This window comes from Catharus ustulatus, chromosome 9 (genome assembly GCF_009819885.2).
Source record: "Catharus ustulatus isolate bCatUst1 chromosome 9, bCatUst1.pri.v2, whole genome shotgun sequence".
In the NCBI taxonomy this organism is placed as follows: Eukaryota; Metazoa; Chordata; class Aves; order Passeriformes; family Turdidae; genus Catharus; species Catharus ustulatus.
The window spans coordinates 29,322,419-29,345,033 of record NC_046229.1 but is presented as its reverse complement, the minus strand read 5'-3'; the positions used below and the strand labels follow the sequence as shown (position 1 = coordinate 29,345,033).

The following is a 22,615-nucleotide window of genomic DNA, read 5'->3' as shown; positions in this document are numbered from 1 at the left end:
GCATGAGGGGTGCTCACAGGACATGTGTCACCTCTCTGGGGGACATGGATGTCCTGGTGAGAGTGCCAGTCAGGAGAGACTGATGTCCATCTCTGTAAGAGTGCATTTGCCCAAAAAAGAAAATGCAGTGTGCTTAGGAAAGCTGAGAAGCCAGATCAGGTGATGCTGAAATCAGCCCTGATGTCAGTGAGCAGTGCTGGAACAACAACCTGAGCTGTTTTCCCCACACCTGGTGTGCTCCTCAGCCTTCCTCCCCATGTGTGCAGCTGGGTGGGGCACAGCAGCCAAGCTCTGCCCACTGCAGGGGGACTCCTGGCAAAGCTGCCTCAGGCTGGCCACTTCCCCTCAGTATTTTCTAACTCTCCTCTCTTTTTACCCTCCCCTGCAGTCCTGATCGATGGGGTGGAGTGGAACGACGTCAAGTTCTTTCAGCTGGCAGCACAATGGTCCTCTCATGTCAAGCACTTTCCCATCTGCATCTTTGGACACTCCAAATCTAACTTCTAGCTGTGCTGGGCGCAGGGACCTTCTGCCCATCCCGAGGACTGCACACCAGGAGCCAGGAACTGCGTGCCAACTCTGACTCGCCTCGCTCTGCCCTCTCCTGCAGAATTAATTACAGATGTGCTTGGATTACTTTTGAATTACTTTTTTCTATTAACTCTTTAAGTTTACTACAAAGGAAGGAAACCCCTTTAAACAAAGGCAAAAAACCAACAAACCAGTCTTAAATATAGATGTGCTGACAACGTGAAGTCGTGGGGGAGTTGGCAGGAGCAGGCAACCTGCCCAAGAACACCTACCACTCACTTAGGAGCAGATAGCTGAGTAACTGCACTGCTTATTAACCTGAGACCTCATTGGTGTGAGTGGGCTGGGGGAGCCGTGGATCAGCTCAAACAGATTTTGCAGAAGATCTCGTGCGTTACCACGCGCTGGGCCCTCGCTCTGTGTTTCTAGGAGAAAAGGATGGCCGGTCTTTCTTCCTGCTGCCAAAGGATGAGAGATCAGCGAGTCTGGAGGGAGTTCAGCTTCTGCTGTGGAAAACAAGGCACTTGCAGAGTTAGGGAGGTGTGGAGAGGAGATTCCCCTTCGGAGCACGGAGCCTGCCACGGGGACAGGCAGGCGTTGGTGCTGAAGCGCTGCCTGAGGAGGGTTGGGCAGGAACAGGAATTAGGGAAACGCTAAAAAGGAAACTCCCATGTCCCAGGTCTTTGACAATGACCAAACCGAGCCAGTCTCTGTGGTCCCCAGCTGGCTGTGCTGCTGAGGGGCACCACGTCAGTGGGGTCGCTGCTATTTACATACTCACACCCATTATTTACCTGTCAATAAAACCTCGTCCAGCCTCCAAAGGGAAAGGATTTTTTTTAACAGCTGCAGATTTTTTTTAATGCTTTCTAAAAAAACAAATAAAAATAAAATAAAAACAAGAAATAACAGGAAAAATATTAATTTGCCAAAAAAAACCCCACAAACCCAGGAAGATGGAGTGTTCTGTGGAGTGATGCATCACTGCAGGGGCTGGACTGGGAGCCAGCCAGGCACTCTGTGTGTCCAGCTGCCCCTGTGTCACACTGCTCACCTGAGGTGGCACAGGCTGCTCTGCCAGGTGCTGGGTGGGCTGTGGGGGAGCAGGATCTTGTTGCCATGTGGAAGAACAGACAACTCTGGCATTTCAGGGTTGAAATTTCTGATGGGCCCTTTTGGGCCCTCCCCTTGTGGGCAGGCCAGGCTCTGTGAGGCACTTTCTGAGGGCAGTGATGCTTTTGAACCTTTTCTCTTTTCTTTTTTTTCTTTTTTTTTGGTACCTGATCCCTTACCCTTGGGTTTTTAAAGGCTTGGGGAACCTGTTTTGTGTGGGCACCACCTGGGTTCTCTTGGGCGGGTACTGGTGGTGTGCTCTGCTGGCAGGGAGGTTCTGAGGTCAGAGCTGGATCTTGTGCCTGTTGTGCCATCAGCTTGGGCTGCTTCACCAGCTGATGTCGTGAAACTCTTTCCCAGCACAAGGGCAACCTGTGTGGCCAGGGCCTGGGTGTTCCCTTCAAACCAGGCAGGGCAGCAGGACACAGTCCCAGCCTGGTGGCACACTGCTGGGCAGGACACACTGTCTGGCTGCAATCTTTGTTCTTCCTGCCTGCCCTGTGCTGGCTCCTGGCTGTGGCAGAAGCTGGGCTGTAGTGGGATGTAGTTGTGTCCCTCAGCTGATGTTTTTGGGTGACCTGAGCTGATGCTCTGGGGCTGTATAGCGTTGCCTAGCAGCAGCAGCAGCGTGGGAGAGGGTGTGTAAGCACATCACATCTTGATCGATGCTGTTGCATAAAAAAAAAAAAGCTTTGTAAAGGAGATTAGTCAGTGTGTGATTTCTCCCTGGAGTCTCACGCTGGTGTGACAAGGGTGATGGGGCTGGGTTCCAGCTGTGTGCAGCCTGGGCAGCTCTGGTGGTGCTGCTGCAATAACTTTGTTTACTGGGGGCAAGGGGAGAACCATCACTGTGCTCCTCTTTGTATTTCAACCTACTGTAAAGAAAAAACCTGGTAGCTAGGACAGGGTTTCCAGAGTCCTGCCTATCAACTGTGTGTTGCCCTGCTGTACTCTGTGCGTGTGTGTGTGTGTGTACGTGTGAGAGAAACACTTCTGCTCGTTGCATTTCATGTTGGTTTGTGTTTTGTTCTAACTTTATACAAGCAAATACATTGGGAGACACTCTGTACACCCGAGGGCTTGATTTCTCCCCTGTGGAAAAATGTTGTTGCTCTGAAATGTGTCTTCCATGCAAGAAAACATCCCGACTTCTCAGCCTTGTTATCCCAGAGGGAGTCCAACAGTGGCAGGCTGGGCCATCCTGTGCCCAGGGGTGGCTCTGGTATTTCCTGGCCCTGGAGGCAAGGACTGGCATGCAAATTTGGTGGCACAGCTCTGATCAGGTCGTTGTGCCTCTGTTGTTTCTCCCACTTTGTGGAGCCACTTTGTGCAGCTGTTTCTTTCTCTGTCTGAAGTAGGAACAGCTTTCTGTTTTTGAGGAAAATGAGTGTCAAAGCATGTGGCTCAGACTGGTTTGGGAATGGAACTTTTGACCTGGTCCCATGGATGAATGACTTACCTCAGGTCTCCCAACTTCCCCAACAGTTTTTGGGGGGACCTTGCTGGGAGTGAGCTCCACTGACTTGAGGTATCCTCACTGTGGGACCAGGAAAAGTTCCTGGGGCAGCAGAGAGCCCATGCCTGCACAGCTGTGCCAGCCTGTGGGGTTGGGTGGTCATGTCAGTGAGTGCAGAAGGATGGCTTAGAGCAGAGACAGCACCGCTCTGGAGGGTTTGGGCAGGGAAGGCACATCTCAAATGAAGAAACTCTGGGGGATGCCTCCCAAGCTGGGTTTACTTTGGAGCTGTGTGGTCTGACAGCAAAGGCAGGGCCTGGGGTGGGCAGCACCTGAGTGGATCTCTGGCAAGGAGGTGCTTTGAAGGTGGTGTCCCCTGCTGTGTCCCTTTCTCTGTGTCCCATAGCTCACCCCAGCTCCCCACAGGGCCAGTATCTCCCACTCCTCTGGCTGTGGCTTCTTGGAGCAGGGTTTCTTTCCCAGCTGCTCTGGGGAGCATGCTGGCTGCACCATGCTGACCTACTTCTGCAGCTCCAGAGAGCAGATGAGAGATGGAAGGGTTTTGTGGCATCGTGTTGCACCTTGAATGCTTCCTGGCCCTCTGGCTTGAGTTTCCTGGAGACGAAGGCTGGGCTTCAGCCCTGCCAGCGCTCAGTCAGGGCTGGCTCTGGTGGCGCTGGTGACGTCGGGCACATCTCATGTGGCTGTTGTAGCTCAGTGCTGCAGTTCCCATCCAGTTCAATTGTCACTTCACATTGTCACTGCAGAATCCTCCTGAATTACACATGAGTTTGGGGGAGAATCATGGTCTCTTTGGCTGTTTTTGCTGCTTTAATTGGAACACAAGATAAAGCTCGTGGCTTTATCCTGCAGAGAGGGCAGGGGTAGGTGCCTGGGAGGTTTCTGGGCCTGAGGAGATGTGCCTGTTTGCTTTCCATCTCCCCCCTCAGCCAGGAACCACACAGCCCTGTGCTTAACCTGTGATTGCAGCAAAGGCCCTGGCATGTTTCTCCCCAACAGCGTGTGTTGGTGGAGCACTGGAGAGCCAGGGCAGAGGATGTTGCACCTGGAGTCTCCAAGGTTAAGAGGAAAATCATGTCAAGAGGCAGCAGAACCAGTGGTCTTTTCCTGCTGCTTCGTGTGCTAAGGGATTGGGAAGCTGGGATTAGGACAGTCCTGCCATGCAGCTGTGGAGCTTTCTTGAAGTTAGGTTGGATGCAGTGTCTGTCCCCTTCATCTGGGGGGGTCTTGATCTCAGCAGATATTTGAGTAGTGGTGTTTTAGTGTAACACTCCCTCTGGGCTTAACCTGGCAGGAGAAGGCCAGAAGTGAGCAGCAGCATGCCATGGAGGTTTCCTGCAGCCTCTTCCATGGTGTTCTCACAGGAGATGTTCCTGGCAGGGCCGGCTCCTGCAGGAAGGATCACTCTGGTGCTTTGGGACAGACTGGGGCAGAAGGGGACGTGCCAACTTGTAAAGCAGCAGGTTGCTGGTTTCCTTCAGGAAGAGCATTGCTCTGGGGCCACATGCAGGCAGCTGCTGCTGGGAGCCTTGGCTGGACAGTGGCTGTGGACGTGCCCCGGGCGTGGGGATCACTGGAATTGTGGGGCTGCGTGCCGCCAGGCTTGTCCGGGCCGCGGCGTGCGAGGGGATGGTACCACTTTGTAGATTCCCGAGCTGTCCATCTGTTTCATTGTTGTATTGTTTGGGTTCTAGGGTTGTTTTTTATGAAGACAGATTAAATGTAAATAGCCTTTTTTTTGGAACAAACCGCAACGTGCTCGACCTCGTCAACTATTTTATGGTACTAATGCAACACTAATAAAACTGGACATGAAAGCACACACCCGTGCCCTGAGTCGTCTCTCAGCAGGGGCTGCTCTGGCATGCCTGGGGCAGTTGTTTGCAGGAGGAAACAGCAGCATGGCTTTCTGCCCTGGAGGTTCTCTTGTGTCATTTATCCAGCTGCCACTTCCAGGGCAGAGCTGGTGGATTGGCACATCCTTCCCAGCACTGAGCCCTCCTGCAGCCCTGCTGGTCTCCTTTCCCAGAAGGATCTGCTCATCTCCTGCAGCTCTCCTGGATGTGACAGCCCTGTCCAGCACTCAGTCCTCACCTCTGCAAAGCAGGAAAGGACCAGGCTGGTGCCTGTTTCTGGTCTGGGGCTGCAGTGGACACACTGTGGTGTTGGGGTACCAAGGGGGGATCTCGGGGAGAAGACTGAGGCTGTGGGAGCCTGAAGCTGTGTGTGCTCCTGGGAGGACTGGGGACAGGGATGTGTGGGGTTCCAAGCACCTGGGCTTGGTGCTGGGGAGTCAGAAAGTGGAGAGATGAAGGAAAGAGGAGACCTAAGCTCTTGTTTTGAGGAAGGAAGTTGAAGAAATTTTGAGAAATAAGGCCCAGAATGTTGGAGGCAGAAATGGGAATGCTGTGCTGGAACAGCCTGTATGCTTGTGCTGTCCTGACCCAAGGGTGAGGGATGGAGGGGTAAGAGCTGGGGTGAAGGGAGCCTCCAGAGCACACCAGGCTGTGTCAGAGGACACAGGGCTCGATGGATATCTCAGATTCTCTGCATGGCCTGCCACATGCCAATGCATTTATGGCCCAAGCCTTCTGCTGGAAGAGGGGACACAAAACCCACACATGTGGCACAGTGCAGGCATTGGATGATTCCAGGCAGGAGGGATGGGGGTAGCTCAGGAGAGGGCAAGCTCAGTACTCTGGAGTGCAGAAACAGCACCTAAAGCCATGGACAGGGGCTGGCTGCTGGTGAAATGGGGTGGGGGAGCTGAGGGAGACAAACACGTGAAGGCTGTGTTCTGGCTGTGTATTTTCTGCACAGGTTAAGCTGTGAACTGGCACTGATGGCCTGGCTGTATGAAAAAAGCATGTCCTGAGCAGCAACTTTTAGAGCCCATGGAGGAATTTGTCTCAGCATGGGAATGAGGGTGTGGGTGGAGGGGACTGGGGTGGTGGGAGGGCTTGTGTACTGCTGGGGGAAGCAGAGGACCAGCCCCACATCAGCAGGGAGAGGACCAAGCCAAGTGTTGCCTGGAAGAGAGGAGAAGGAAATGAGGGTTGAGTGGAGCAAGAATGACTTTGGGTTGAGATGTACCAAGTTGCATGCAATGGGCCTGGAGAGCCTCCCTCATCCACAGGCACTAGGACAGAATAATTTCTGCCAGGCAGCCTAGGACTGGGCTCTCAAAGCAGGTCTGGGCCTTTCTTAGACCATGTGCACCCTCACTCCCATTGGAGAGGTGTTATCCACCCTGCCAGGATGCACCAAAAGCCCCCTGGGAGGTCTGGGTTTGCGCGGTGGGAGTTGGTGGCACCCATAGGAGTTGGGTTTGGTGGTGGGAGATGGGGCCTTGCAAGAGCTCGCTCCTTCCCAAGCTGAGTCTGGCAGCTCCAGCCTCCCCCTCACTGCACAACACCCTGGCCCTGACCACAGCTGTTGCCTAACCTGGAAGAGGAACAGCAGGGAAGATCCGACACGTTTTTGTTGCTATCGTTTAAAACACGATTCAGCATCTGGAAAAAGCAGCCAACGCCGTGTGACCGTCCCCTTCTCTGTGCGCAGCTACCGAGTGCGCTGGGATGTGGTTTGTAAATATTTGTTCTGGATAATTTTTCTGTGTCCTACTGGATTATTTTCAGCAGCAGCCTGGGGAGGGCCAGCGCCCGTGTCCTGCAGTGTGCCAGCACACACTTCCCCACATGGCTCGGGAAGGGGGAAACATCACAGCGGTGCTGCCCGGCGCACTGACCCTTTTTGGCTGACCGATTTCCACCCCCACAAGTGTTTTCCTCACTCAGCCGTGCTCCTCGTGCGCATTGGGAACATAAAAGCAGAGCCCTGTGCCCTCCTGCGACCTGAGGACTGTCAGAGATTTGGTGTTAGAGGGCTGTTTTCCTAACATACAAGGCAAATTTTAACAAGAGCCCTGTTCTTTCTGAAAAACAGATGTATTTTGGCTGATGTTGATGTTTTGGGCTGTCCTATGTAGGTGTCTCAGTACTTTTTGAGCAGCAGTGTTTAGAGTGCACACAGCAGCTCTGCCCAGCCCATACCCAGTAAAGGGTACAGTGACTGCACTGTTAACCACTTACCCCAGCAAAGTTTCATGACAGGTATTTTTTGGCCATCCTGACCTGTGTGACTGTGTGGAGAGGTCCTGGGGTGCCACCTGGCTTGGGCAACAGCAGGTGACTCTCCAGCTCAGTGCTGGAGCCAGGTGTAGTCACCCTGCCTTGCCTGAGAGGCCAGCAGTGCTCCAGGTCTGCTTCTGCTGACCATCACTTTTCACTGAGCTTCACCATCCAGCCTTGGCCACATCCATGGAGAATCCTTGGGGGGATGGCCTGCCACCTTCACTGCTGCACTTTGTCATCCCGTGCTGGGGGACCTGCTGTAAAAGTGTCATGTACCACAGAATGGTGGTTTCTTTGGGCGTTTTTTGGCCTCAGCCAGTTCGCATAGGACAGGAAGCGGCAGCGGCAATGTGCAAGTTTTGCAGGGTGATCTGGAGCTGTTCAACAACTGTGTAACCACTGCAGGGCTGCTGAGAAGACTCCTGGACAGGAGCTGTGCAGGGCATAGAAGGGATGTGATGTACCTGAGTGGTGCAGCCCTGGTGTGCCCAGCACCGGTGACACCCGCAGGTCAGGGGGCAAGGCAAAGCTAAAGCCATCATTTCACCGCTCAGGCTGACACCTGAGGAGAGGCCAAAGTGGGGGACACAGGCACAGAGGGGACCCAAGTGAGGCAGTGCAGCAATGGGGGGTGCAGGTAGGGTGGAGGGATGTGCACGGCTGTAGGTGCAGGTGTGAGCAGGCTGCGGGTGTGCACAGGGAGAGCTGTGTCTGTGCAGGGACCGGCTGTTCCTGCCCAGGGTGTGGATGGCCTGTGGCGTTGGGTGTGTGCGAGAAACACTCTGTGTGTGTCTGTGTGTGAGGGCCGGCCGAAACCACCGGTGGTGCCTGTACATGATGGAGGCTGGGTGTGAATACAGGCCATGAGGACTGTGTGTTTGTGAGTCTGTACGTGTGCAGGGCTGCCCATGCCAGGTCAGGGCCGGTGCCTGAGGAGAGCAGAGCCCGTGAGGGCTGTGAGGGCAGAGGCGCTCTCTGTGTTTGTGTACAGTGTGTGTGTACACTGTGTGTGTACGTACAGTCACTCTCCCGGTGTGTGTGAGGAGGCCGTGCCGCCCCCAGCCCCGCTCGCTCCCGTCCCGTCCCTCCCCTCGCAGGCGGGAGCGCCGCCCTCACACGCCGCGGGCGGGCGGGCGGGCGGCTCTGCCTCGTTCCCCTCCTTCCTTCCCTCCCGCCGCTGCCGCCGCTGCCGCCGCCGCCGGGCCCCCTCCGCCGGGCCCGGGCCGCCGCCCCGCCCTCCGCCTCGCTCCCTCCCCGTCCGCCGGCGCGGCCCCTTTAATTCCCCCGCTCCCCTCCCCCGCCGCCCGCTCCAGCCTCCATTTTCCAGCGGATCCGGCACCTGGAGGCGGCGGCGGCGGCGGGAGCGGCCCGCGCCCCGCACCCGGCCCGGTCGCGGGCATGGCCGCCAACATGTACCGGGTCGGAGGTAAGAGCGGCCGCGGCCCCGCCGCCCGCCCCGCGCCGCTTCCCGCGTGCGGCCGGCGCTCGCTCGGGGCCCGGCGGGGCAGGCCCGGGGCGGGGCGGGCGGGGGCCGGGGCAGCCCGGGAGGGGCCGCGGGCCCGGGGGCTGCCCGGGGAGGGAGGGCGGCCCGCCTGCCATGGGGTTACACGGGGTGAAGGGCTGCGGGGCCCGGAGCTGGGGCGCTGTGCGCGGCGCTGGGCGAGCCGGGGCGGTGGGCGCAGCGGGATGGCCGAGGTGAGGGGGAGCAGCCGCGTGGGGCCGCACGGAGCACGAGGGTGCGGGGAGACGAGGCGTGCGAGGTGCCAGGCGGTGGGGGCTCGGCGGCTGGGGCGGGCCCGGCGCTCGGGCAGGGTGGGATGGGTGAGCGGGGCTGGAGCGGAGCCGCGGGGCCAGGCCCCGGGATGGGGCCCGGCGTGCACGGGCTGCTCCGATGGGGGTCATGCGAGGTTGTCGGGGTGGGGAGCCAGGAGGAGTTGCTGAGATAAGGAGCACAAAGATGGGCAGAGGCTGCTGGCAGAGCGGGGGGCCGGTGCGAGGCACGTCCTGCAGATCTTGGCCTCCCCTTCCACTCTTGCTGTTTTGTTGTGTGCTTTCCCATTAGTCTTCTGTTCAGGGTTGTGCTCCTGTCTGATTGTCCTTTGTTTTGGCTCACGTGAAGAGAAAGGAGAGGCAACGGGGTTTGGGACTGTGTTTTATGGAACATAGACTGAGGGTGGTCTGGCACGAATTTGTGCTCGGCCATTTTCCTTCCTAAAAGCTGTTCTGTGGAGCTTCCTTCTCCCCAGGACTATGGGCTGTAAGGGAAGATGTTTTTGTGGAGTTTCCTCTTTTTTAAAATGCCCTGCTTCTTGTGGAATTCTGCAAAACCGAAGTAAAGTAAACAAGAGAAAAAATATAGCAAAGGTGGCCAAGCCATCCTGTCTGGCTGCTCTCCATCAACAACTACTTTCTGTTCTTTCTGCTCTTCTGGCCTACCCTTACTTTTTTCCCTGAAAAATGCTGCTTCTTTTGTCACGTTCATACTTTTTTCTGGTTGCACCTGGTTTCTCAGAGGTATAAGAGCTCACTCTTGGCTGTCCCAGCTGTGTAGCTTGGGTTGTCCCAAGCTGATAGTGTGCCTGTAGCATTACATTGGTTTGGAGGTGCTGAGAATAGGATATAGACTAGATGAGTTGTGGAGGCAGTAGTTTCCTGGAGTTTTTGTTCAGCATTGAATGGCCAAGTCTTGTGGGGAGTGTCATCTCCTAGCATTTTGTATGGCTAAATCTGTGCTGTGCATCCCGCAGAAGATGGGAAAGCACCTCTGGAGGTCTCTAGATGCACCTCCTGCTAGAAAATGCCCTGGTAGATCCGAGTGCTGAGGCTTGGATCCATCCTAGGCTCTGAGAATGGTGATGCCACCCTTACTTTGGGTCCTGTCCAGTGTTTGACTATGTTAGAGGATGCTCCATTTTTGACCATGCTTCCAGAAAATACGTGTTTCCATGTGCCTGGATGGATCTGCTCTTGTTCCAGCTGGAGTTCCCCTTCCTGTTATCCCTCATCCTGTCCCTGCTTCCAAGCAGGGCTGGCTGATCCTTGAGGGATGCCATTGGGAACCAGCAGCCCAGTTGTAACTGCTGATTGTTACAGTTCCTCCCTGCCTTTATCAAACATTTGTGTTTGAAGGATGCTGTGGGAGGCTTAGCAGAGCCTTTGACGTGAAGTCAAGGTGTCCAACACCCCCTGCTCTCCCCTCAGCCACAGGGCCAGTCTCTTGGTCCCAGATGGGGGAGTCATGTTGGTCAGGTGTGATTTGCCTTTGGAATATCTGTTCTGGCTGGTCTCAGTTACCTTTCTGTCCTTTCTGCACTTGGAAACGGTGCCCAGGATTTGCTCCACAGCCTTTCTGGGCAGAGGGCAAGGCAGCTGGCTGCTAGCCGAGGTTACAGTGCTCTGTTCTGGTCCATATGGATGAAGTCTTGATTTGATGTATTACCAAGATCAACATATGGATGGGTGCAGCTGTTTCTGAGTGGGAGCTCTGTTCAGCCTGAGCCCAGGAGTGTGTGTTATCGAATTGTTTCTGACCTCTGCTGCTGCTGTCTCCCACTAATGGTTTTGTGTACTGGAGTTGTGTGTGAACTCCAGGACAGGATTAAATCCGGCCTGGGATTTGTGCACAGTCATTTCATACACTTCCCACTGGAAGACAAACACTCAGCAGATAATCTCTTATTACACTTGTGACTACCGGATGCGCTGCGTGAACTCCAGACCCAACAGCTGCCAAAAAAGCAGCCAGCTCACTACAGATCAATACTGCTCCTGGAAGTGCATGTTCACTCAGAAAGGATGGTCACCACCTTAGGCCTGGGCACGAAACACTATGAGTTTTTGTTGTCAGAAGCCAGGGCTGGATTGACAACAAGTGGACGTGAAACATGTTGTTCTCTTCATGAGTTCCTGGGTAGAGGAGCTGAGGAGGCTGTGCTGTGGGGGCTGAAATCTTCCCCTTTGTGTTGAGAATCAGAGTGACTGTGCTGGGGGTGTAGGAGCTGCCCCTTGAATTGCCAGGCTCTGTGGGTAAGCTGACTGGTGGCATCCAGTGGTTTGGAGAGAGCAGTTGGTTCTGCTGCATCCTGCCAAGTTTCTCCTGGTAGGTTTCTGGTGGGAAGGGAGTTGGTTTCCGACACAAATGGGGCTGTCACAAGCTAGCACGGTTCAGGGGGGATGTAAAACTTTGGAAATGTGTGGGGAAGAATGCCAAGGTATCAAATTCCGAAATGAAATGGGGGATCTTGTTGGCCAGTAGGAAATCCTGGAATCGCCTGCCTCCAGTGTAGAAGTGAAGATTTTCTTAACAGCTGCTGTACAGCCATGAAGCAAATGGCAGCATGAAGAAAGTGGATTGCTTTCATTTGGAAGGAGTCATGGTGGGCTGGTTTGCCTCTTCATGGAGCAGACTGGCAGCCTGCACAATCACAGACCGTATGGGAATGTTGGATAAACACCAGATCGGAGGAGCTTGGGACCTCTGAGCTGGAATTTGGGGCCTCTGATGAAAAAATGCACGTGGGAGAGAGATGTTCATTGTTCTAGCTAGTGCCAGGCTCTGCTTTCAGGAGAGTGCTGTGTCAGCTGCCTGGAAGAGAACAGGTCATCTTGGTACCAGGAGACTTTCCAGCAGGTATTGTGTGTCTGCCTTCTGCAGGAGAGCTTCACTCTGGTGCCACAAGTATTCCTTCAGTGATCCCCACTGCAGGTTTATGCCCCTATGGCATTTATGGCATTCCCTTGATGCAGTGAAACAATGATTTTTTTTTTTTTTTTTGCATTTTCATCTTGCACTGATTTGAGGAACTTAATTTTTTCCACCTCCCTCCTCCTCACTTTTTGTTTTTTCCTGGATTATTTTTAATCTTGCATCAGCTACCCAATCTGGTTCACTGTGGGACTGTGTGAACAGCTGAATGGGCTCAGTGGGAGGGCAGGGAACAAGGGGATGAGGAAAGAAAGGATAGGAAGGATGGAGGAAAAACTACTGAAAACAACAGTTTAGCTGAGACAAATATCAGTTTATGCTTTCAGGTGGAGTCTTTGATGTGTTTTTGACTTTTATGGGTTACCCCCTTGTTTGGGAGCATGCTTAGCCACAAAATGATCACTGTTTTTGAGTCTGTGGTACATTTAAGGTATGTTTAAAGGGCTTAAAAGGTTTAAAGTCAGTTTAGCACAGAAGTGCTTGCTGCATTGAACACCTTTAAAGTGAGGGAAGTGATGACCCTCAGTGCCTGATGTGGGCACCCAAGGTTCACAGCAGCTTTATTCCAGTGTGGTGAAGCTCCAGAACTTGCTGGGTGTTGTTCATTCCTTTGTAGCTGGTGGTGATGTGTCTGTCTGCCTGTGCTGCAGTCACATCTCATTTCAGTGTAGTCCCCACGGTTTTTAGGAGTGGCAGTGTGACATTGTCTCTCTGCCACCACAGGGTGCTATTAATGCATGGCTGGGGACTGTGTTTGAGCTGCCCCCATCCCATTCCATACTCCCAGCTGGCATCCAGGCTCTTGTGGCAGCTTATAGCTCTTGACTTCTGTAGAGCAGCCAGAGAGCTGTGAGCACAGGGATGGTGCATCAGTCCTCCTGACATCTCAATAATGTCAATAGGAATTGTCTGAGCTTTCCTGGTAAAGAAATGAGCTGTTAAGGAGGTTTGCAGAGAACGTGCTGCTGAGTCTGAATCTGGAGCAAATTCGGATCATTTACCTGCAGGATCGCTTGTAAACCTTCTTCTGTCCCCTTGCTTTGTTGTCAGTGTTTGTGTTTTGGGTGACAGGAGGGCTTACTGTGCAATATCCCTTGTTTTGGTTGTGTTTGCTGGCATTTTGGTTTCTGACTTAGCAGGTAACCTGAGCTGAAAGTGGCTTTAGTGGAGAGAGGTATTAAATGACCTATAAAGATAAAAATGAGGGTTTATTCTCTGAACTTACTAATAGGCTTCTGTGGTCATTGGCCCTAATAAATTTAGGACAGCTTCTAGCTTATCACCTTTTAGCAACAGCTAGGCAGTGGGTTTCTTCATCTTTTCCTTTCTTTGTTTCTAGTTACACAAGTTTATCTCGCATGTTCTGCAGTCTTCCTTTCCTTCCTTTCCCCTTTCCCCCATATCAGACTGTTTCAGCATTTGTTAGCCCTTTAGTGGGAAATGCTGCATGGGGGAGAGTGTTGTCAGCCAGTTTAGGTGTGTTTGGGGGGCTAGAGCTGTGGCAGCTCTGGATTTGTAAGCTGGCACAATGGAGTGAAAGGACTGAACTCCTTTCTGCTCTGGAGGCTGTGCCAGGGCACTGTTCTGAGGTGCTCCTTGGCAGTGCCCCTTTTGCTCCTTGGTGTTTTGCCTGTCTGTGATGGTGAATAAAAGACATTCGATGATAAGAAATTGTGGAAAAAAGACTCCTTAAACTTGGTTTGTTTAACTAGTAAGATTTTGGTGAATGTCAAAAATGTTCCTTTCATTTGTATCTAGTTGTTTATCAAGCAACTTTTGATGTTTAAGCATCCTGACTCCTTTAAAAAATCGAGTGCATGGCCTCTCCTCAGTAGGATGAGAAGAGAATGAGGTGGTTGCTGCTAGTGTTTTTACTTTGATTTACAAGCTACTCCTGAGCAGTTTGAGGTTGCTTAAAAGCAGGAGTATGAACTGTTGGAGGCTGGCTTCTGGCAAAAAGTAACCTGTGAAATCAGTGTTACTTCTGCACCAAGTAAGGTGTTTTTTACACTCTGTCTTGTTACTTTCCAAGCACATTGTTTTCTCAGTTCCAAGTGATCCAAGTCCTGCAGCTACTTTGCCTCAGTTCCCCATGAGTTTTGGATAACTGGAACTGTTGGGAAAGGTGCTCTTGTAAGATAATTATGATTCTAGGTCTTTGGAGCTCACCACCGTAAATCCAGTGTACAAAGAGGCCCTGCTTGAGTGTGTCTTTGAAAGTCTGGAATGATTCCTTGTCCCCTCTTTACTTGTAAAGTCAAGTCTGGAAGGACCTGCAAAGTACTGGTCAAACTTTTGGGCTGTAGCCCAGCCCCAAAGAAACCATGCCCACGTTCTTCTCTTCCAGCTCTTTGGCTGGAGCACCTTCAGGATGCAAAAGTGTTTGTGAGATAATTTTGACTTGGGATGGATCAGTGAAGCAAAGAAGTTAGTTGGTGTCTTTAAAGTGGGTTTGCAGGTGGAGGAAAAACTTGGGCTTCTCCAGTCCTTCACTCGTGTGTCACTTGCAAGCTGTTGGGTCTTCGTGGTGCTGGGCTTCCGTGGCTCTGGTTCTGTGCATTGCCAGCTCGAGATCCGTGTCACATGTGGCCTGTGGTAATGTTTCTGTTCAATTGCACACAACGTGCTCTGGTTAATTTGGGGACTTCAGGCTTTCATGCAAGATACAGGAGGACTGATGACACTTGACCAAGCATAAAGTTAGTGTGGCGTGAACAGATGATTCCTGATTTAGCACAGGGCTTGTCCTTACACAGTTAAGTTGTCAACATCTGAGCAAATTTGAAGCAGCCAAGTGAGACAGTTTCTGTGAATGTTTCTTTCGATAGTGTTGATTTAAGATGTTTCTTTTGGTAGGGTGTCCATTGAAGCAATTGTAGCTGCCCTCTCCTTCCTCTGCTGGGCTTACACAGCTTGGCCTGGCTGTGCTGCAGGGCAGGGTTTGGTTTGGTTGGGGACAGTTTCTTGACCCTTGAGAGTGCCTGACTGGGTTTACCATGTGCAGGCCTCCTGTCATCTAAGGAGAGGCTGTCACAAATGGAGGAGGTGGTATGAGAGGGCGGGGGATGAATCAGCTTCACTGGCACTCTTGTTTGAAGAAACATCTGCAGAAACGCTGGCAGGAGTTTACACTTTGTCCGTGTTTTGCATTGTGAAGCCATGATGTTTCTGATTTGGCACTGAAACCCCTACCTTTGGACTTAATATATTATCATGCTATGGCCTAAGCAGTTGATTCACGTTGACAAACTGAAGTTCAACTTCACTCTTAAACAAACAAGCAAACCCAAACAAGAAACAGAACTTTTTACACTTCGTTCGTTTCTCGAGGGTGATGCCAAGCTTGGTGTCTCGAGTACTCCACAGGTTCTTGTTTTGCAACTCTTGAGATTCTTGCAGGGAACATGAGGCTAGTTTCTCGTCATCTTCTTTGCTGCCTAAATATCTTTTGGAAAAGAATACTTTTCTTATCTGTCCTTAGCAATGAGAGTTACAAGAGAACAGGCTGTTTTCTTGGCTGCTACAGACGATGATTGTTGTTAGGGTGTAGCTTGAGGATACTCCTCTTCCATTCCCCCTACCCCCTCCAAATACTCCCCCATGATTTGAGGAGCTCTCTCACTAGTCTCTCTGTCTGCTCAAGTGACTCTTCTGTAAATTAGACCATCCTGGTCTTGCCTTACAACACGCCTTTGGGGAAAGGTTTTTCTTTTTTTAAACCTGAACTATTTCCATGGTATTGACGCACAAAGAATGGCACTGGATGCAGCTGAAATTACATAGGCTCACAACTTTGCTACTGCAGAAAATGTTTGTGTGGCTACATTCTTGGGAACTGAAGTGGCAGAAGTTAATGCAGAGCAGGCTTTGTGTCCAGAGGCCTTGAAATCATGCTTAGGTATCTCCTGTAAAGCACAGAATAAAAAAAGAGAGGTTCTCCAGGAACATTTAATGTAGGAGAGGCAGGCACTCGTCCTGCAGGAAGCTGGAGGGAGCTGACTCAGTGAACCTGAAGTGTCAGTGCCACATGCAAATGTGCCTTAGTTATAGCTGGAATATTGGGAGTGGATTAATTGAAATTGGTTTTCTTGAACTGCCATATAATTGATTTCAAACAGCAAAATTGCTTCTTTGTCCTCAGGGTAATGCTTTGGAAGCTTAATTTTATTTCCAGGATTCCTGCACATTTTCTTTTCAAGTCTGGTTTGTACAGACTTTTTTGTCTGCTTTGGAGTGGCATCCCTGGTAGCAGTTACTCCAGAATGGCACAGTTCTTCTCTAGGAGTGACCCATGAAGTACAGCTGACACCCATAACCTCTTTGTCAAAAGCACCAGCACACTCCTGTCCTTTGGTTTTTTTCCATATATGTCTTCAAGTGAAAACAGCCAGCAGTGCTGTGAGGAACAGAAATAAGGATATTGACAATCTAAGAGTTGGGGGTTTTCTTCCATTAGGTGGTTCTTCCTTTTCTTCTGTTCCCCCTGCTTTGGAATGTTACACTTTTCCTGGGAAAGGTACCATCTGTATGAGCTTTGTGCCTCGTGCAGAGCTGAGATCTTTCCCTGAAATACTTGGAAGCACACCTGGCCATTGTGAATCAGATTAGAAGGTAATTGAGCCCAGGACCTGCTGACAGTAGGGGAGTTGAGAGGTGCATCAGAAAGCAGGGACTTCTGGTAATTCCTCCAAACCACTGCAATCTCCAGTGGTTTGCTTTGAAACTTCATCTGTTAATTGTTTCTGAAGCAGGAACCATTTCATATCTCTGTCTTACCTTTCTCACTTTCTCTTGTAGTTTTTGTGTCTATGTCTTTTATATAGGGAACAATGATCAGAACTTAATTATCTTTGAGATTTCTGTCCATCTGTGAAATGTCTGAACAAAGGGCTCAGGAGTTAATAGGGAAGAACTAATGCATGGATAATGGAGTTGAATAAACCTTGTTTCACTAAGAATCAGGCAAAAAATGATATTAAATGGCTGGACAGGAATTTTTCTTGCATGATAGAAAGCGAAGAACAGAAGATCTCTGGGAAGTTCCACATATCATAATTAAATAATTCAAATATCAAATATCAGAGTTTAAACTGGATCAAGCAATTGACAGATTGTCCAAGCAACTTGCATGTCATTAACTTTGATTTATTTTTCTTTTTACTTCAAAAAGATAGATTATGTCTTACCTTGAGTAGATTTCTGTATGGAAAGAACTTTAGTTTTTGTCTATGACTATTACAGCTCCTTCAGAGTTTGGTGTTTTGGTGGGGGTGTTTTTTGTTGTTGTTTGGGGTGATTTGTTGTTGTTGTTGCAATAACTCTTACTGTAGAACTGTCATGGATAAACAACTGTACCAACTTTTTAAGGTATGTCCATAATCTGTAGTCCTGTTACATGGATCTTGCCATGAATTGCTTCTCCTTTGAGTTATGGTTTGGATATTACTGAATCTGGATTTTTGGAGGCCTGTCAGAAAAAGGGATCCATAGGTTACACCTCAAAACAGCCAAGTAACATTGGCTGTCCCTTTCTCCTTCTGCACATTGGGAGGAAAATACAATGTGAACATTTTGTTTGCCATGTGAGTGTGTAGACAATCCTTCCTCAAGAAACAGAGCAAAGCTGCTTGATTTGACTGAGGTACTTCAACTTACCCCTGCTAAATGTAGTGATGGTTTGCTGTTAACTGTGTGGAGGTTTCTGCAGGAGATGTTTGCTTTTGCCATGTCCCTCACTAGTAGGCTGTAGGTATTTCAGAGGCCTGTGTGCTTGGCATTCCCACATCTCTTTTAAGGAGTTGGGTGGTGCTGGTGGTGTTTCCCATAGCGTGTGCTGCCTCATGCTCAGCTTGGTGCATCCAGTGCAAGCAGTAGCCACAAATCCTGCTGTCCTGTAAGTACAAATTGAGCTGTGCTGACAGGGTATCTTTAATACCTTTGATCCATGAGAGACATTAATTTGTAATAATTCCTTTAGCAATAGAAAGAACTGTTTCAGTTTTGCCTTCCTAGTAATGAAAATACTGTGCTGGTGAGGTTTTCTTTATTGAAACTCAGCTCTGTAGCTAAACATTCCATGGGGTGAGTGCTGCTAGGAGTGTTGCTGCTTTTTGAAGAGCCAGAAGGCAGTAGGACTTGGGCTCTGCCAGGTGAGATTGCAGGACTTGTAGGGTTTGTCCCACCAAGAGGGATTGTATTTTCCAGAATGTAAAATGATTGACAGTTTAGGGACAGAACTGGTGAATAATTTGAAGACTGGAACTTACTGAAGGAAACTGGCCCCAAGTTGAATTGGAGAGCCCAGAGTGTGTGGAGGCACATATTTCTTGTAAAAGAAGTCATAAAATAAACAGGTCATCATAAGTTTATGCACTCTCTTGATGCTCATCTTCAATTCAGGGCAACAGCTTTGTGTGTTGGGGAGGGGAAATATTTACAACTGTGAAGTTACCTCATTATCTCGTGTCTGGAATTGCACGTTGTACCCAGCAGTGGTGGTGAGTGTGGGCAGAGGGAGGTTCCAGCCTCCCTCATATCCTGGGTACATCTGTAGGCTGGTGCAGTAAGACTTTTTGGGGGGTAAGGTAGGGAATACTCATCCAGGTCAGTCCTCAGAAAGCACTTGTAGCTTGAAAGGCAAATGTTCTTGGGAAGGATAAAAATACTTTTGGGCATTTTTGCAACTTGATCACCAAAAAGCCCATAAGGTTATTAGGTAGCTCAGACATGTCTAATCGTATAAATATATGACCTCTAGACAGTGTGTGTTATTTATTTTGCTGTACCCCCTCCTGATTTTCTTTTCCATGGGCTCATGTAGACATAAGCAGCAGCTGACATGAAGGCAGAGGGGGAAGATCTTTTCCAAGAATGTCTTAAAAGCATACCAGAGCAAAAAGAAATTCTGTGACTTGTGAATTGAGAACTGTTATTTTACTGCCTTTATGGCAAATTTTCATCTTCTGTGGTCTGTAGGCTGTCATTCTAGTTTTAGCTGCTGTACTTGTGTCTGTGTGTTCTAGCAGTTCAGTCATTACCTGTGTAATACAGCATTGCTTTCTGGCAAGTTGTGTTGTGCATGTTCAGAAAAAGAATTATGGGATTTAAAGGCTTTTTTTGGGTTAGATTTATGCATGTGGGCACTTCTCTACAACAGCACAGGCAAGGGGAAGAGCTCCATTTGGAGTTTGTCAGAAGGTGATGATGTGTGTGATGGTCCTTACTTGGGGAGCCTGATCACAGATAACTGTAACATGCATGAGTGGTGCCATTAATTATGATCGTGGTACGGATGCACGGCTGATTAATTCAGGGATGGCGAGCTGAAGCTAACAGCTGTTGTGAAGGTATGGGGTTGAAACTCTCTTCAGGCAGCTGGCTGGTGAGGGATTACCTTCCTGAGCTTTTTATGGTGTTTAGGGGGTATGTAATGTTTGTGGGATGCAGAGCAGTTTTAGACTAGTCCTTTTCTTCAATTTTGTAAGTAGGAAAGCAAATATATCAGCAAGGATAGATAGTTGTGTTTGAAGGGTCTGACTTGTTTTGTTTGCTCTCAGGCTCTACTTTAGGTAAGGTCCTTTAAGGTCCCTAGACCTAATTTTTTATTTTATTTTAGTGAACTCTTCCTGTTTTTAGGAGTTGAGATGAGTATGTCCCTGTTTAGAGATTTGCTAATTTTGTCTCCTTCCCCATCCCCTCTTTCAGGTGTGCACATACAGGATGTTGCCCATTGACAGCTGGATTGTTGGGAATCTGTGGAAGGTTTCTCTTATTTGCATGTGTGCAAATGCACCTGCAGTTGTAGGCACTGCCCTGTAAGCAAACTGGGAATGATATTACTATGAGACAGGGTGCACTTCCATGGCATGGGAAGAAGCTGGAGGTGAGGTGGATGAGCCCCTCAAGGAGCAAGGCAGTGTTTTGGAGTGTAGGGCCCAGTGGTGTGCCTCCTTTAAACCTCCTCTGCAGGAAACCAGTCTTCTTGGGCTTGGTTGCTTGTGGAGTTTCAGAGCAGTGTTCTCACCAGCCCAACATCAATTTGGAGAGTGGTTTGTTGAACTTAAAAATTTCCATGTTGTACATGTGGAACAGGAATTCATACAATTCTCTCTGCAGCACAGCATTTTCATTGTAGTTCTAGTATTTAAAATCTCTCTGAAAAATGCAGACACTTTCCTCTGATATGCGTTATTTTGTGTTTTGTGGTTTGCAGTGTGCTCTGCATTACTTGCAGGGAGGAAGAAGCCCTTTTCCTTGTAATTTGAGCAATGGGAAGTAGGTCTCCATTAGCTGCATAAGTGCTGGTGAAATCCTTAGCATAGTTGTGGAATTAGTCTAAAACCTGGGTGAGATGTACTGGGCTGTGGATTTGAAGTGGTGAAGTCATCAAGAATGCCCCTCTGTCATGTGTCAGCTCTTGGAGCATCCTGAGGAATTGGTTTAGTTCTCCCTTTCTGCCAGCAGCCTGCAGGACGTGGTGCATCCTGTGAGCTTGGTTTGCAGTTGTTGGTGACACAGGGAGGGTCTGGGGATGCTCCTGCTGCTGACCCAGACAGTATTGGACAATGTGGGAGGGGGTTTGTTATTCAATATGAGCTGTTCTTTGTTAAAGCATTCATCTGTGGTAAGCTTTCTTTAAATCCATGCCAGATTTTACAATCAATAAAGTGTAGTTCCGTGAAAAATCGAGTTAATGTTCACTCGAGGTATAAAATGTGTCTCTGAGAATATATGCGTGTACATGCACACCAACAAGCTGATTAAAAATAATGTGAACTATGAGCATTTGTAACAACCTCCTGAAACCCATAGGGTTAAAGACAAGGCCATATTTTCAAGATGTAGATTGACATTTCCTTTGGTTTCAATTTCTAATTTTCAGGCACGGTGTATACAAAAATAATATTTTTTGCATCTCCCTCAGTCAGAGTAGCTGGTACCTGAGGAGTAGCTGGTTGTCTTAGGAATTATTGGAGGGTTGGAGGGAAAGAGCTCATCCTTTCTTCACTTGTTGGAGCCTTCCAATGAGGAATGGCCAGTGTGCTTGCAGTGGCACCTCAAAGCTCCAGCACCCTCTGCTGCAGTGCCCTTGGTCATGGGGGGGTTCTGCCGTGGGAGAAATAATTTCTTTTACTCTGCTGATTAGTAAATTGCTTAATGCCCACCATTGTTAATTCAGTCAGCTGTTGTTATTGCTGAAGCTGCCAAATATCTGTTTGGTTTTGTGACTTCTGGTAGAGTTGGTAATGTTGAGCCTGTTGTTTCCTGTTTGACGTGCTGCACAGAGCCAGTGTTTGGGAATGGAAATTTAGGATGTAGTTACTTGGGTGTTTTAACCATTTCTGGTACCAACCCACAAAGTTTTCGACAAACTAGATGTCCAAACTCTATTCCTCACTTGAGATCTTCCAGCAGGGATGTGATGTTTAAGAGGAACTGGCTTGCAGTTGGGAAGAAAGTTCTGGAGTCACTCAGATGCTTGTTAGCTGATGATCAGTCTGAGAGGCCTGGAGCACGGAATGCACAAAAATACCAAAAATTGGGTGTGCTATTTCAGTGCTGCTTAGCCCTGCTTACACTCTGTGGTTGGGTAAACACTGAAACTCCTCATTTGTCACTCCAGCCATGACCAGGCTGGGACTTCATTATCAGGGTGTCTTGACAACAAAACACTTTTTGACAAGACAAGACCTTGGAAAATATGTTTGTTAGGAATTTGTTGGGAGTGTAACCCCTGGGATTCCTGGTTAGTGAGTATCTCCTAGGGCAGCCAGCCCCATTGAAGAGGCAAGAAGGCACTTGGGTGATTTGCAGGCAGTGCAAGAGCAGCTTCCTTGGGGTCATTTGTCAGTGCTGTGCCCGTGTCCCACGCAGCAAGGAGGTGGGTCTGTAAATCCAGGGGAACCCTGTGTGAGCAGCAGTCTGAAAAAAGCAGTGTCTGCAGCTCGAGTGGTGTTACAGGGGCAGGTGCGGGGTAGGTGCCCCGCTGTCTCACTGTCAGCCCAGAGATAAAAGGGTCCCCTTAACTCTCCAGGAGCAGAGACCTTTTGGGGGGATGTCTTCCTTCCTCTGGAGCAGGATCTGTGCCATCCCCAGGCCTTTTACCAAGGATTAGGGGCATTGAGGGCAGCCCTCAGCAGCTGTCCCTGTCTGCAGAGGGCAAGCACTGCTGCACACCGGAGCATCATGCTAATGCAACACTGCCAGAGATCACCTGAGGCATGCCCGGGGGCTACGGGTGTTCTGCTGCAAACACAAATGAGCTGGGAAATCTGCAGGGAAATGCTCTTAGATAGTCCTGGAAGGAGTTGTTCTCAGATCTGTGTGCAAGGTCAGCACCTTGTCAGCGGGGAGGTGGATTCAGCTCCTTCCTTGTTCAGGCTTAGGGTTTGCTTTCTGGAGTGCTGGGAAGGAAAGGCCAGTCCGTTCAGAACTCCTGAGCATGTGTTTTCTTAAGGAGTGCTGAAGCTTGAAGTTCCCTAATACCAAATAACTTATGTGACAGTCATGCATGTTTCTGTGATGTTTTATTTGAAGGTACTACCTTTGGTAAAGAACTCATTTTTTAACTTTAAATGTTTATCTCGTTTGAAAATACAAGTACTACTCACCAGTCTGGACAACAATATGGAATTTTGTTGAGGGCATTCCCATAAG

The 22,615-nt window shown here is 49.8% G+C and overlaps 2 protein-coding genes across 12 annotated transcripts in view; both read left to right on the top strand.

The window, feature by feature from the left end:
- Nucleotides 1–4,943, top strand: part of PACS2 (phosphofurin acidic cluster sorting protein 2) — a 77,893-nt gene extending 72,950 nt beyond the window's left edge. For all 10 annotated transcript variants that reach the window (XM_033066929.1, XM_033066924.1, XM_033066923.1 and 7 more), the window contains one exon: nucleotides 389–4,943. In XM_033066929.1, the coding sequence (XP_032922820.1) occupies nucleotides 389–507 (119 nt within the window). In that variant the 3' untranslated portion in view covers nucleotides 508–4,943. The remainder of the gene's footprint in view (nucleotides 1–388) is intronic.
- Nucleotides 4,944–8,599: 3,656 nt separating this feature from the next.
- The window catches only part of MTA1 (metastasis associated 1), a 75,939-nt gene continuing 61,923 nt past the window's right edge, over nucleotides 8,600–22,615 (top strand). For both annotated transcript variants that reach the window (XM_033067298.2, XM_033067296.2), the window contains exon 1: nucleotides 8,600–8,680. In XM_033067298.2, coding sequence (XP_032923189.1) covers nucleotides 8,653–8,680 — 28 coding nt within the window. In that variant the 5' untranslated portion in view covers nucleotides 8,600–8,652. The remainder of the gene's footprint in view (nucleotides 8,681–22,615) is intronic.